Source organism: Eucalyptus grandis, chromosome 3 (assembly GCF_016545825.1).
Source record: "Eucalyptus grandis isolate ANBG69807.140 chromosome 3, ASM1654582v1, whole genome shotgun sequence".
NCBI classification, from domain to species: domain Eukaryota; kingdom Viridiplantae; phylum Streptophyta; class Magnoliopsida; order Myrtales; family Myrtaceae; genus Eucalyptus; species Eucalyptus grandis.
Genome location: NC_052614.1, coordinates 63,809,518 through 63,825,022, shown reverse-complemented (window position 1 = coordinate 63,825,022; position 15,505 = coordinate 63,809,518). Strand labels below are relative to the sequence as shown.

Sequence of the window (15,505 nt, the reverse complement as noted above, 5' to 3'; positions counted from 1 at the left end):
AGAGGCTGATTTTGTAAATTCTACTAGGTCTTCAACGACTTGCTCATCAGAAATTCCACAAGATGATCTCATAAGGCAAGCATACATTTCTTCACGGAGCGCACACACTGACTTGGCTCTCTCACCTAAGTTCACAAGAAATTGTAGCTGCAAGCAAACGTTGCATCGAGACAAGAACCTGATTGGAAAAGAAAGACTGGGCAAGTCACAAGGTCAAGGTGTGTCTGTCCCAAGTTTGTCATCCACCGCAATTCTTGCTATATATAATAGCTACAAACCCTCATCGATCAGCTCTCTTACTAACTTGGGTTGGGGTCTGTTTGGCTGTTCTGCTGTCCCTGAGCTCTTGTCTAGTCTCACCGAGTGGCGGCCATGGTAAGAGCTCCTTGCTGTGACAAGGCTAACGTGAAGAGAGGGCCTTGGTCACCTGAAGAAGATGCCACTCTCGTGAACTACATAAACAAGCACGGAACCGGTGGCAATTGGATCGCTCTTCCTCGCAAAGCCGGTCTCTCTCTCTCTCTCTCTGTGATTGCTTTTCACGTGCTCCTTTTTAACTTGAGATTGCGAGAAATATTGTTGAGTGGAGTTCAGGACTCTCAGGATTGTGTAGAAAGTTTTCAGTTTCCGTCTTCTCTTGAGGAACTTGACTGTTTCATCTGGATGATTAATGGGATCTTCTTTGTTTTGGATGTTGAAGGGCTTAAGCGCTGCGGCAAGAGTTGCAGGCTAAGGTGGCTGAATTACCTGAGGCCAGACATAAAGCATGGAGGTTTCACTGAGGAGGAGGATCACGTCATCTGCACTCTTTTCTTTACCATAGGAAGCAGGCAAGCTTTAACAAAGTTCATTCCATAATCAGGATCTTTTTTCACACTTGTTGATTTCATTAGACTTCAACAAACTTCCGCAACTTTTTAGTTATGCCTAAGTCCGATAGAAACACCATGCTTGCTGTTGACGCAGGTGGTCGGTAATTGCTTCCAAATTGCCAGGAAGGACAGATAATGATGTGAAGAACTACTGGAACACCAAGCTGAAGAAGAAGCTAATGAAGCAACTGGCTTCTCTGAAAACAGTGCCTGAAAGTAACTTTGACTATCAGGTCTGCGCACAGAACTCGGCCTCAATCGATCCTGAGACCAAGAATCGGGAATATGCTGCTAATTCAATGGGATTCCCCAAGCAGAACTTCAATCCAGGAATACCCACTTCGAACTCGAGTCTTCTCTGTCCTCCAAGTCTCACTGAAGTTTCGGATTTTAGCCATGTACCATCGTCCACGCCAGAAGTTTCAAGTCATTCTGATTCGTGTTCTGTGGTGATGAAGAGCGAATATTCAGGGTCTGCAAACGGCAGTTCCGAACAGGACCAAGTCCTGTTGGACTTTGATTTTGATAGTATGCTCAATGACTTTGGCTTCCAAGATCAGAGCAGCTAAGCACAGTTCATATTTCCCAAATGTCACCTTCACTCGTCAAGTCATCAACATAAGGAAAAAAGCAAAAAAAGAGGAACCTTTTAAGATTTTTCAGTCGGTGATAGGAAATTTTAGTGTCCCAATTCTCTCGAAGCGGTCTGAAGGGTGATTTATTCGAAGTTAGATGTGAGATTTCACTGTTCTTTGTCATGATATATATTTTGCTGTGGCCTACTCCTCAGAATCTCCAAGGTATATTCTCAGTTTACGTCTTAGGATGAATCAACGTACTTGAATACAAAATGCAATGAGCAAAGTTTGCATTTACATCAGCTGACTCACTCAAAACTGGAAAATCAATTCTTTAGTTTGTTACTGATGTAATCGACAGAGCCTGTCGCAAAAATTTATGTAGGATCCTGTCTTCTGCAAGGATGATATAATACACATGCTAAGATCAAACAAAGACTCGATCCAGACAATAATTTCTTCTCTTGCTCTCTACTCCACTCTCGTGTATGTATGTGCAGACGCATAATGGTCCACACATTGCTTGCTTGAGAATGACGCGACGATCCTCGAAGGGTGAGCGCTAGTAAATTGGCGAAATGTATATCATCATAGTCTTGGCTATGATATATCATATACCGTAACTGCTACGATTGTATAGTGAAGCCAATGCCTTTCCTCGGAAGTATCTAATGAAATTCGGTGTAGAATCTGTTCTTGCTTCTATTCCTCTGGCTGGCATATCTTCTTCGGTTCAAATTGTGACTCTTCAAACGGCTGCGCGGGTCCCTCGGGACCTTCTGTTCTAGGAAATTTCGGATCGTAGACTATTCCACGAGATTGACGCACCTGTGCTTCTTCCCAGGTTACATTTGACTATGCCGTAAGAACAGCAGTTTCACTACGAAGGCAGACGTTACCTTCCAGTGATGACGGCTCGACGAAGTCAAGTCATTAACTTTTTAATTTCCAAAAGCAGCGTCTCACATCATATCTTTGAATTGCTGGAATAAACTAACCAATCATTTCATTTAATGAGTTTAGTAGAGCAGAGAGACCCCAATCAGCTCGTCACAGGCCATGTTTCCTTGAACCTTCCTCGCTTCTTGACAATTGCTTTGTTTACTGGAAACCCATTTGAAAAATCCACTGATTGAGGCGGCCCAGACAAAGAAATTTTTGAAAGCTAAAGGCTCACATTTGCCTCTACTAAATGACTTGAATATGCTTTATCTGATTAAGGTCTTGCGAGACTAAAAATGTGCCATGAGTCAACAGGAAAGAGCTTTGTTTACTTTTGGGCAGCACCCATGCCCTTCTTTTCTCTAACTTCCTGTTTAAAATATATCTGATCCATCCTTTTTATGTCTTCCATATTGTACCAGTAGTCTCCTGTTTTCTGTTCTATAATGAAGTGCACTCTTTTGTGTACTTTTCTGATAGACTCAATAAAGCTCTCCAGCTGTTCTTTCATGCAAAAAGAAAGACAGACGAACATGGCTGGAAATGGAGTTGTCAACTTTGTCACGAGTCATCTCCCTGAGGTCCACACTAATTTTCCTAGTGGTTGATATTGCAAGGAGTGCTTCGTGATCATCGATGGTCCCCGGCTCTCTTCTCATCCTTCTTTTCGCTTTCATTAGGTCAGCTATTTCCTCGAAACCCTCCAATACTTCTTTCCTCCCGCGATAAATTAGATGTTTCCCCCACATAGAACAAAGGGCGGTGCAGTAAAAGCGCTCATACAGCGACACCGGTCTATGAGATAAGGCTTTCAGTGCGTAACGTTAATGGCACAACAACCCAATCAATCGCGGGGGAAATAGAAAAAGTCATGGAGAAGAAGAGGATATCAGTTCAGTTACTCTTGTGAAAGCTCTCTACGCAAAAAATTCCTGAAGACTCCTTTGCATATAGAAAAGGACTGAATTATTTTAAGCTGTGAGAAGTGAACTGTAGTATTTCTTAAAAGCATAGTGCCTCTTAAGAATTTGACTTGGCGAGAAGAGATGATTGCACGGTCCCCCACACTTGCTAAGATTGCTGCTTCAAGTTGAAGCAGGATCAATAAATTAGCCCTTTGTTGAAGCCTTCAACAAAGGGCTAACTTCCCCTAAAAAACCTTCACTTTTTAAGTCCAATTCCAATGGTCCTCCAGACATTTTTTTCATCTAGAAAAAAATCATAAACTTTCACTTTAATCTTGAATTTACCTTGTAACTCTCTGTCCAAAAATCGCTATTGATCAACTCAAGATTATAAATTAGGGTCACTTAGAAGTTCATTATCATAATTTGCACTTGTATCAACACTCTCACTTTTGTAGGGAACAAGAGCAGCTTCCTAAAGTTGACAGTTTTGAAGAAACCAATGGCAATTTTACTATGGAACGCTAAAAGGGAAGATTCAAGATTAAAGTAAAAGTTAGTGATTTTTAAGGCAATAAAAAATGTTCGGGGCAAAATTAGAATTGAATCTAAAGTTGAGATTATTTTAGGAGAAATAACTTGACTTATATAATCACATCCACTCGAATTTGATGTAGACTTGTGTCGTGAGACGTAGTTTATACGATAAATGAACGTAAAAGTTACTCTAAACATGTATAACAGATCGAAATTGAGTTGTTATTGATTTAGAAGTCTTCGACACGTGATATGCTTGGCCGAACCAAGTCAACGGTTGAGTTGGCAATGACTGCTCCTCAATTTTGAAATCTTAACGCAGGAAATTTGAAAACCGGACAAGAAAACCTCGAGAAACCCCACAGCGGCGGAAAAACAAGACCGAACTATTTAGTATTTAATAGAGGACAATCAAATCCCGATCACGCCATTCACCTGGAAGGTACAAAGGAATCTCCATTCATTGGAGAGAGAGAAAAAATTTTCTACATGGGAAGACAATTATATATTGATTCTTTCTTATAATACATGAAAAGTGATTTATAAAAAGATTAAGATCATGAAAAATTTCAAATTGATATATTTATGATAAATTTATCCAAAATTAATTTTTTATCATAAAAAGTCTTAAACTGGTAAATTTGTGAAAAATTTACCGCAACTCCGAAATGATACATTTGTGACAAATTTACTATATATATATATATATATATTTGGTAAGTAAATTTACTATATGTTAGTTTTCGTTAAATTACATTAATATTAAGAAAAATCACAAAATGATACATCTGTGACAACACAGGTAAAACTCTAAATTAATACACTTTACTCAAAATAATAATTTGATGGTAAAATTTAACAAAAACTAATAAAGGATAAATTTATCATAGAATTTTTGTTGGTCAAAAAGTTAGTTTGTGATAAATTTGTCACATATATACTGGTTTAAAGTTTTTCGTGGTATTAAACCTTTATAAGAATAGTTTACTTAAATGACGTGATTGGCTATAAGTGTGCATTTATAAAATTGAGACATTACATAGTACACTAGTTTGTAAATTGGAATTAGGTATACTATTGAAAAATATGTCTCAAGTTTGAGTTTGGAAAGGAAAATTTCCTAATTTGAATATGATTCCTAGTTAGAGTTGGTTTTCTATTTGAGTGGTTATCTAGTTTCGTTTGTTTCGTGAAAAATGAATGATTTGAAAAATGTTTTCATCAAAATGATTGTTTGTATCATTTACAAAATGAATTAATGCAAAGTATTTTCATCGTTCACGAAAATGTTCAGTAATGCAAACATTTTTTGTTAACTAATTTTTTAAGTGATACGAGCTATTAATTTTAGGAAAATATTTCCCAAATCACTTATTTTTTGTGAAACAAACGGAGTTCTAGTTTGAGCAAGTTTCCTATTTTGGATCCAACTCTTGTTCATAAATAAGAAGTGCCTTTTTACATGAGGTGTATCCACAAGGCCACTTCTTCGTGAATTACACCCTAAAGCAATATAGGAGAGTTAAAACCAATCAAATCTTACGGTCAGATTTGTGTAATTTCTTTATGAGATCGAGACGTTATTTTGTGAAAAACTGTGAGGCTAAACATTATGTGAGTAATTAGGTGGAAAACAATAATAAGAGTGTTTCAGTAACTCTGGTGTAATTATAATATTAGTTGTATCGTTATATATACATATACATATACATATTATATATATATAGTGGAATACCATGCTACTCTCCTATAAACGTCGGTCACATCGATCGAATCATATAAATTTGATATCCGACTTATTTTCTTATTCTATTTATTTTTTATTGTTTGATCTCTTGTTTCCACAAACATATACAATACATAGCATTTCCCAGAAAATAGTAAATGAAGTTTCTTATCGTGAATTACGTGATGTGTTTCTCAAGGAAGTCTATTTTAGGGCTCCGTGTTAAGTCAATACGTCAGTCCACATGTAAGGGAGAGTCCGGAGAGTGATCTATTCCGATAATAATCCATGCTTTCATGGGAGATAAATGAGGTTTTGTTACAGCTTTCATCCTTATAGACCTAATGCAGCTCTGTCAGTAATAGTCGCTTGATGAAGAAGATCAACACAGACTTTCTCGTTCTTTTCTTCTCTTTGGTTTTTCATAAGCTCCGACCACCATTTTAACTCATCGAGTATTTTGATTTATGTCTCCTCGTTCACCATGCTTCAGCTTAAGCAGAACGATTAAGAATATGTCTGTGTTTGAATGTTTATGCATGTATTTATGACTCTCGGACACTATGGGTCTGTCTTATAGTGCTCCAAGGATTGACCATCAAGCAAAACTTCCGTCGGAGCCTTTAGGCCTGGTTTAACTCTTCTTGCTCCAACGGATGATTTTCAAGTGAAGCTTGTGTTACAAGTCTCTATCCCTGGATCGATGGCGGAAGTTTATCTATGAGCCAATACATCAAGATGTGCGCATTCTCTCGAAAAAGATTACCATCGCAAAATTCTTAAACATCCTCGTTTGAGGCTTCTTTGATCTCACCTCTGTCGCACGCAAGCATGGCCGAATATTCTCAATCATCAGTAGGTGTCTTAACTTCTGTGGGTTCGGAGCCATGATTGGTAAAGCTTTCAGGGAGTCGGCTTGGTATGTTTCGACAATCGCAGGTTAGGGCAGGCCGCAATTTTCAGTTAAACGTAATAGGTCGGAAATGGAAGTTCATCACACGTTTGGGTTGAGATGGTGTAGATTTTCAATCCGGGCGGAGGGCTGATTACCTTCTTCCGGAAATCACAGGGTAAGTTTCTTCCTTCACAATTCCAATGTTTCGCTCTTGGAAGTAACTAGATGAGCTATGGCACCAAAACAAGTTCTATTTCTGTCACCTATTTGATGTCGTGAGATCAAATTTTCTAGTACAAAGCGTGATGATTTATGATATGCAGTGAACTTAGGGTGCGGGTCATGCACTTCTGAGATGTATGTCACTCTCTCTTCTATTGAATACTTCATTTAGCAGGGGGTCTTGATACAGATGAGCCATTATTCAGCATGAACTCTGGACGGGTCGTAAGCATCGCAAGATCGAGTGGAACCCATTTTAAGCTATCCAGATACTGTTTAGCGGACACTGGTGAAGAGTTTCCTTTGCACTGGCATTGAAATGAGAACTACTAGCGAAAAATTGTTTTGCTTCTGAGAATTCATGTTGGCCTCAGAAGTCGCTTTATTCCCAGATATGGGGGGTCCAGTATCGTTTTCGTCCACGTGCATGTGTGAAGTGTTATCGACTCGCATTATTTATCATGCTTTCCAAGTTATTTTCACCCTTTGGTAACATGATTGAACGATTGTTGGGTTTTCAATTTTTTATATAACTTTGGGATTTTTAGCATATCCTTTGGAATACAGATCGGAGTGGTAATGGTTTGATGATTTTGTCGTTGGCTTTTTACATGTATTTTCTTCTTGCAGCATAAACTATTTGCGAGAATGTCATATTCAGCTGGAGAAGCGAAATTGTGGACCATCGCCAATTGTTCTAAAATCTTAGACTATTAAACGAATGTGTGGTTTAATATTTAAATGTTTTATTACTCCTCTTAGTCTAGTTTTTTTGCCTATTACTAAGCGTGGAACTATTTCTTCAAGGAAGTCAATAGGGGCTTAAAAAGAGTTGAATTCAAGACTTTTTACACTTATATCATGTGAGATTTTATAAGATCATTGTTAACTACTCTAAAAGATTAATTTATTAGATAAATGCATAGTTTTATCTATAAATATTCTATAAAAAATATGGGGTCAAGAATATTTATAGATAATATTTTATCTATAAATATTCTATCAAAAATATGGGGAGGGATGATGAGGCTTAGCAATGTAGTGGCGAATGAGTTTGGAAGCCTTCGCATTCCATCAATTATGTTTGACAATGTTAATGTACAAGTGCATAAGTGAAGTAGGGGTGACCACTGGTCTAGCTTGGACCAGCCTAACTAGGCTGGTCCTAGTCCGATTCCTAAGGAAACTAGGTCAGTCCGTGATTTTAGGATCCTACACTGTGCGGGTTGGTTCTCAATCCTAAAACTTTAGAATTGGTCCAATTCGGATAAACTCTATCTATATTATATGTGTAATATATATTTAATATATTATATATTTTTATCTACTTCAAATCCTAGCGCCTCTACCTCTATTCTTTCTTATGTGGTTCTACTGTATAAATTAGAAAATAAAAACCTAGCCTTGATTTGACCAACAAAAGAAAATAGAAACTATCTTCCCTTGCTGCTAGCCTCTGGCCTCTCCTTACTCGCCTTACAAGCATAGCTCAGTTGGTGAAATCACCCACCTCACGAATGTAGCTCAACAATCACAAATGGAGATTTATATTGTTACCTTATAGATTTTTATTAGTTTGATTGCTTGATATCGCATTATTAATGTATATGTAATTTAAAAGAGTATGTTTGTCTTTTCAAGGAATACAACAAATGAAACCAAAAAAGAAAAAGAAAAAAAGATTGGTTGGTTTCGAATTGATCCTTGAATTGAACCAGACCCTCCTTAGTTTTAGGCTTAATAAAGTTGGTCATTGATCCTAAAAATTGGCGATTAATATTGTCTGGATTGTTAACTGAGTTAGGTGCTGGATCGGTTCAACCCGGACTATACTCACCCCTATAGTAAAGTGCTATAGAGGCAAAGTACATGCAATCTATTTCATTAGTTGTTTTTACTCTTTATTTTTCGCAATAATTCCCTTTCTCTACATTTAATAAATATTCGGTCATTTGCAAGAAATCTGTAGAAACGGGAGTCCTATCATCGTCGATGGGATTCATTTCATGTCAAAACAGATGATTTGGAGACATTTCTCGTCACGTCCTGTCAAGCGATGTCCATGCGCATTTCACACGCGCCTTTGATCGTGCAACCGACCAATCACTTCTCTGTTTTAGAAAATGACGTGCAATGGCGTACGCTTGCTATGGAACTTATCTCCTTTTCCGCTTTTGTTTTATGATTCCGGCATTTGATGGAGTCGGGCGATGCCGTAGATAGAGATGCAAGCAAAAATAGCTAGGGATGTACTACAAGGGGTGAACCGTAGAGTGACTATTGCTTTGGCATTGTCTATTTAATCTACTTTACAATGCATTCTGTGATGGATAACGATGGTGCAGCTTTTGCTTAGATTTTTCTTTTTCTTTTTTTTTTCTTTTTTCTTTTTAAATTTTTGGCCGTGTCGCAAAATGTTTTGTGACCCATAATATGATCCCATAAACTGCCACATCATCATAGTAAATCAGACAACTTAAATATGATAAACCTAGAATTGCTTTTTCTCCTTTTTAAGGAATAACTTATGGTAACGCTTCATCATTTTATGGTCGAGTCTTCAGCTATACCGTCTCAACATTATAGCCTTGGTATAAAGTGGGCTATGATCCCTCTCTTAAATTGCCCTAGACGAATGCCAAAAATGTGCTCCTGGAAATTCAACCTACCTATTTTGAAAAGGCAATCCACTGTCATAATTATTATTTAAGGGATAAGAAATTGCGGTGCGAGCTAGGAAACCCCTATCACAAGAGAACCGGTTCCAATAGGAATGAGCTCATGGAAATACAAGAAGCAAAATTTCCAACGAAGTTGCAGTCATCAGATGAGCATTATCCGGTGTGCCATGTTGTTTGGGGTCTAGCCATGTCGTCCAAATTCATAATTGAAAACTGGTTAACGACACGTTACCGTATTTTATTGCTGTTCTTGTGGTGCGGCATGTATCTCCTGCTCCTCCGCACCCGCTAAAACTGGAACCCAATTGTAGATCAAGATATCTAGCTAAGTTGTGCTTGTTCACGCAGGTCCTGGCGAAAATCTTGTCGTAGGGTATTGTTCATGCTGTTTAACCTCTTTTTATAGATGTATCGCTTTTTTCTGTTGAAGATGCCACGTGACTAATTTCCTGTCCTGGAAGGGATTTGGGCGATAATCTTCATTCGAAAGAAATTATCAAACGGCTGCACAAATTTGTTAGCCCTATCCGGTCCAGACTACTTAGAACTTTGCTTTAGCAAAACCCTAGTTTTGTCCCCTCATAGTTGGATGTACACTGCTGGGATTGAACTTCTTTCGAGGTCGATACTGACTAGGCAGTTTTGTTGAGCCTAGGCATGTAGAGCTCGACTTGGAGTATTTCTTGCCTTCTTAAGATTCACTGAGTTTTAGAAGAGGCTTTGATATGCTGATGAAATCCTCTAAAATGAATCTTGTCTATCAAAACGTACACAATCAAGTAATTTTAACGATCCAAATAGAAATACTTGATAATCTATTTGTTTTTCGTTGGATACCCCAGTAACCTACCATATCTGTTTTAACGTTCCTAAAAATCGTAGTTCTTGGGTCATTACTTTGCTGGAAGAAAGGCTTTAAGTGCTTGACTATGGAGTCTTCTGTCAAAAGCTTCCTAAATGCTCCTTCACAAGTTTCTGTAGCGCTTTAGGTGACAGATGCAGGACTTCTAGGCCTACACATCCTGGACTAGCCCAATGAGAAATTGGATAAGTGGTGGCAATTTTCAATGTGTTTTTGCTGTAGCTAGAAGCAGGTCTAATTGTCTAATTATATGATTAGGTGGTGGAATGCACAATGTTTGGATGTTGATGTGTAATACCATGAGGTTTAGCTTCTTAGGAGCCATCGTTTTCTTTATGTTTTTCAACGAGTAATAAGAGAGGCACCCACTTTTTATCCAGCTACCAATCCAAATTCCAAATTCTGTGCCGAACTCTGAACTTTAGTTGTGAAGGTAAATCCTGAAGAAACGCAGCATCGTGGAGTTCAGTCTTTGTCATTGGAGGGAAAAAAGAAGCTGTTGATTATAGGCTATAGCAGTGCATCACGCATCAGGGAAAAACCCTCGATAGTACACTTATGCGAGTATATGGTATAGAAGTCATTGTGATCTCCATCTGCTTGAACCGGATTTGCTTAAGGGTCCGAGTCTATGGTGCTTTGTAAGCATCCCTTTGATCATCAGATCTGGTTCAACCCAGAAACTGTTGAACCAGCTCAAAGCAGATCTACCTGAAAGCAATTGTATCAGCTCAAGCTTGAAAAATCAAACCTGCAAGATCAATTTTTGAAATTGTTGGAATTTGTGATCCAATTCTAGAAACTTCAAGATAGATTTGAGCTAGAAAATTCAAGAAACATTAGAGAAGAGTCTACAAGCTACCATCTCTTATGTGTTCTAGAAGTTTCATCTTATGTTACTATAAAATAATAGTAGCTATTTGTAGAGAAGTCTAGAAACTTCCTCCACCGACTTTGGCAGCTATATAAAGGAGCAAGTGCTCCATGTTTTGGTGTGGGAGCTAACCATAAAAACCACATCATGCTCCCTCTCCAACACTTCCTCCAACTATTGTAAAATTATTTTGTTCAACTAGTGAAACTATTTTCCCCATGTCCTATATCTATCCATTGCTATCTCATCCCTTGTCCATCATCTATAAACTACACCATACACTTGCACACAACATCACTAACCAAAAACTATAACTAATATCAAAACCATGCTTCCGCATGCACACATCCAAAAAAAAATTTAACATGGTATCAGAGCCAAGTTACGCCCAGGTTCGTAACTGAGCTAGGCGTAAGAGACTATGAAGCCAGAACCAGGCATATCAGATGGTTATGGGCGTTTGTCCTCACCATCCTCAACTAAAAAGGCCAGAGCCCAAGCGAGAGCCAATAGAGCTAGAGCTGAAGCCAGAGCCAGAATCAAAGGCCAGAGCCCGAGTAAGAGCCAACAGAGTTAGAGTCGGAGCCAGAGCCAGAGCCTACGAGAGCCAGAGTCAGAGCCCGAGCTAACAACTACAACTAAGAGCATTTTGATGCCCCGAGACATATGGGACATCATTGAAGAAAAGACATGCACATTCAAAGTCAAGTGCAAGTGTTCCGACAAGAGAATGTAAGGGATCATGGAACGAAGATGGAATAAAAGACACGGGACAAATTACAAGAGAAATTTCAAGGTACATTCGAGGCTTTATACTACAATATCCGAAGTATCCCAAAATTGGATCAAGGGGGAGTGTTGGAATTTGTGATCCAATTCTAGAAACTTCAAGATAGATTTGAGCTAGAAAATTCAAGAAACAAGAGTCTACAAGCTACCATCTCTTATGTGTTCTAGAAGTTTCATCTTATGTTACTATAAAATAATAGTAGCTATTTGTAGAGAAGTCTAGAAACTTCCTCCACCGACTTTGGCAGCTATATAAAGGAGCAAGTGCTCCATGTTTTGGTGTGGGAGCTAACCATAAAAACCACATCTAGCTCCCTTACCAACACCTTCTTCAACTATTGTAAAATTATTTTCATAAACTAGTGAAAAACTATCCTTGTCCCATGTCTATCCATTGCTATCTCATCCCTTGTCCATCATCTATAAACTACACCATACACTTGCACACAACATCACTAACCAAAAACTATAACTAATATCAAAACCATGCTTCCGCACGCACACATCCAAAAAAAAATTTAACAGAAATTAAGCACAAGTGCTGAACCACTACACCGATAAGTGTTGATACATTCATATTCACCTGGAGTTTTTATATAGTAAAAAACCGTTACGAATTTTCAAAAAAATTTAAAACCCCACGGACTTAAACTTGAGCCAGCTATCATCCTCTTTCATCTCAACTCAAAGCTCTTTCTCTCTGAAACAAAGTACTAAAACAAGGTAAGGATGAAAGTCACGTAGCAAAGCCTCATGTCTCTCTCTCCGTTGCTCTAGGCTTGACAATCTATTCTCTGACTCCGTCTCCCTCTCTCTCCAAATATTTTCTGTTGATTGTCCATGATGGCCATTGCGTTTCATTCGCCTTTTATTTGCTAAATTGCAAGAAACATTGTTGAGTGGAGTTCAGGACTCTCAGGATTGGGTGAAGTTTCAAGTTCAATCTTCTCTTGAAGAACTTGATTGTTTCATCTGGATGATAATGGGATCTTTTTCTTTTCTTTTCTTTTTTGGATGTTGAAGGACTTAAGCCCTGCGGCAAGAGTTGCAGGATAAGGTGGCTGAATCACCTGAGGCCAGACATAAAGCATGGAGGTTTCACTGAGGATGGGGATGACATCATATGCACTCTTTTTTAACCATAGGAAGCAGGCAAGCGTCAAAATGTTCATTCCAAAACCAGAAACTTTTTTACACTAGTTAATTTCATTAGACTTCGACAAAAGCCAGCAACTTTTTAAGTTACGCCATACATTCTATGATTCCCGTCAACACAGGTGGTCAGTAATTGCTTCCAAGTTGCCAGGTAGAACAGACAATGATGTGCAGAACCACTGGAACACCAAGCCGAAGAAGAGTCTACTGAAGCAAATGGCTTCTCTGAAAACATTGCCTGAAAGTAACTTTAGTCATCAGGACTGGGCACGGAACTTGGCTTCAATTGATCCTGCAACCAAGAATCAGCAATATGCAGATATTTCAATAGGTTTCACAAGCAGAACTTCAATCTAGGAACACCCACTTTTTAGTGGAGTCTTCTTCGTCCTCCAAGTCTCACTGAAGTTTCGGATTTTAGCTATTGACCATCTTCCACACCAGAAGTTTCGAGTCATTCCCATTCGAGTTCTGTGGCGATGAAGAGCTGCTATTCAGGGTCTGCAAATGGCAGTTCCGAACAGGACCAAGTCCTGTTGGATTTTGATTACGATAGTATGCTCAATGACTTTGGCTTCCAAGATCAGAGCATCTACGCACAGTTCATGTTTCACAAATGTCACCGTCACAGGTCAAGTCATCAACATAAGAATTAATGAAAGAAAAATAAGAACCTTAGATTTTCCAGTAGGTGATGGGAAATTTTAGTGTCTTGATTCTATGTAAGTCTTCTGAACGGTGATTAAGTCGAAGTTAGATGCAAGATTACACTGTTCTATATCATGATATTTTTTTTTCGTGGCCTACTCATCAGAACCTCCAGGGTATATCCTCAGTTTACATCTTAATATGAATCAATGTAATTGAATAAAAACCGCAATGAGCAAACTTTGCTCATGAATTTACATCAGCTCCCTCAAAACTGGAAAATCAAGTCTTGAGTTTGATAGTGACATAATTGACAAAGCCAATTTCGTTGCAAAAATTTATGTAGGATCCTGTCTTCTGCAAGCAGGATATACAAGATCAAACAAAGACTCGATCCAGACAATAATTTCTTCTCTTGCTCTCTTCCCTCCTCTCATATATGTATGTGCACATGCATAATGGTCCCCACATCGCTTGCTTGAGAATGACACGACAATCCTCGAAGAGTGAGCGGTAGTCAATTGGTGAAATGCATGTCGTCCTAGTCTTGGTTATGATTTATCACATACCGTAACTGCTGCTATCATAGTATGATGAAGCTAACGCCTTTCCTCAGAAGTATCTGATGAATTCTCTTTTGGAATCTGTTCTCGCATTGATTCCTTTAGCTGGCATATCTTCTTCAGTCCAAATTGCCATTCTTCAAATGGCTGCGCAATCCCCCCGGTGCCTTCTTTTCTCGGAAATTTCGGATCATAGACTATTCCACAAGATTGACACATCTGTGCTTTTTCCCGGGTTACATTCAACTATATCGAAAGAACAGCAGTTTCGACACAAAGGCAGATGTTACCTTCCAGTGACGATGGTTCGATGAAGTCAAAGTCATTGCTTTTAATTTCTAAAAGCAGTGTCTCACATCATATCTTTGAATTGCAATAGAGAACTAATCAGTTATTTCATTTAATGAGTTTAGTAGAGCAGAGAGACCCCAATCAGCTCCTGACAGGCCATGTTTCCTTGAACTTTCCTCACTTTTGAAAATCCATTGATTGAGGCAGCCCAGAGAAAGAAATAATTGAAAGCTAAAGGCTCACTCTTGCCTCCACTAAATGACATGAATATGCTTGTTCTGATTAAGGTCTTGCAAGAATCAACAATGTGCCACGAGTCAACAGGAAGGAGCTTTGTTTACTCTGTGTAGCACCTATGCTCTTCTTTTTTTCTCCAACTTGCTGTATAATGTACATATGATCCATCCTTTTCAGTCTTCCATATTATAGTAGTCTCTTATTTTCTGTTCCATAACGAAGTGCACTCTTTTGTGTAGTTTTCTGATAGACTCATAAAGCTCTCCAGCTGTTGTTTCATGCAAAAAGAAAGACAGATAAACATGGCATGAGTCATTTCCATGAGGTCCACACTAATTTTTCTAGTGGTTGATCTTGCAAACGGTCCTTGGCTCTCGTGTTATCCTCCCTTTTCGCTTTCATTAGGTCGGCTATTCGTTAGATTTGTATTGCATAGAAGTGTTTAAGCAATATATATATTTTAAAAAATTAATAAGAAATAACTTTTCCTATATTGCATTAAATATGGAAGTGTTTTAGCAATATGAGTCGATTATGGATTGCTATATTTGTATTGAACGGAAATGAGCTAAAACGGGTTAAATGGGTCAATTTGGATTGGAACATTTTCAATCCGACCCAAACCTAACTCGACCCACTCATTTGATAGGCCTAAGTGCGTGAATGATAACTATTTTATTTTTACACACAAATTTTATTTAGAAATAATTTTATTTTTATTTTTATAC

The 15,505-nt window shown here is 38.3% G+C and overlaps 1 protein-coding gene across 2 annotated transcripts; it reads left to right on the top strand.

Moving 5' to 3' along the window:
* On the top strand, window positions 1–1,886 carry LOC104438195 (transcription factor MYB36). 2 transcript variants are annotated; one of them, XM_010051290.3, is made up of 4 exons: window positions 1–218; window positions 355–508; window positions 701–830; window positions 967–1,886. In XM_010051290.3, exons 2-4 carry the CDS (start codon window positions 373–375, stop codon window positions 1,439–1,441), a joined length of 741 nt encoding a protein of 246 aa, XP_010049592.1. In that variant the 5' UTR covers window positions 1–218; window positions 355–372; the 3' UTR covers window positions 1,442–1,886. The 2 variants fall into 2 exon arrangements, with proteins under 2 accessions (XP_010049592.1, XP_039164283.1); XM_039308349.1 differs by lacking the exon at window positions 1–218 and having other exon boundaries at window positions 279–508.
* The last annotated feature ends 13,619 nt before the right edge of the window (window positions 1,887–15,505 follow it).

Coding starts and splice junctions, on each gene's coding strand:
- LOC104438195 (XM_010051290.3), top strand. CDS start 373: ATGGTAAGAGCTCCTTGCTGTGACAAGGCTAACGTGAAGAGAGGGCCT. Junction 509..700: donor CGCTCTTCCTCGCAAAGCCG/GTCTCTCTCTCT, acceptor TGGATGTTGAAG/GGCTTAAGCGCTGCGGCAAG. Junction 831..966: donor TTCTTTACCATAGGAAGCAG/GCAAGCTTTAAC, acceptor CTGTTGACGCAG/GTGGTCGGTAATTGCTTCCA.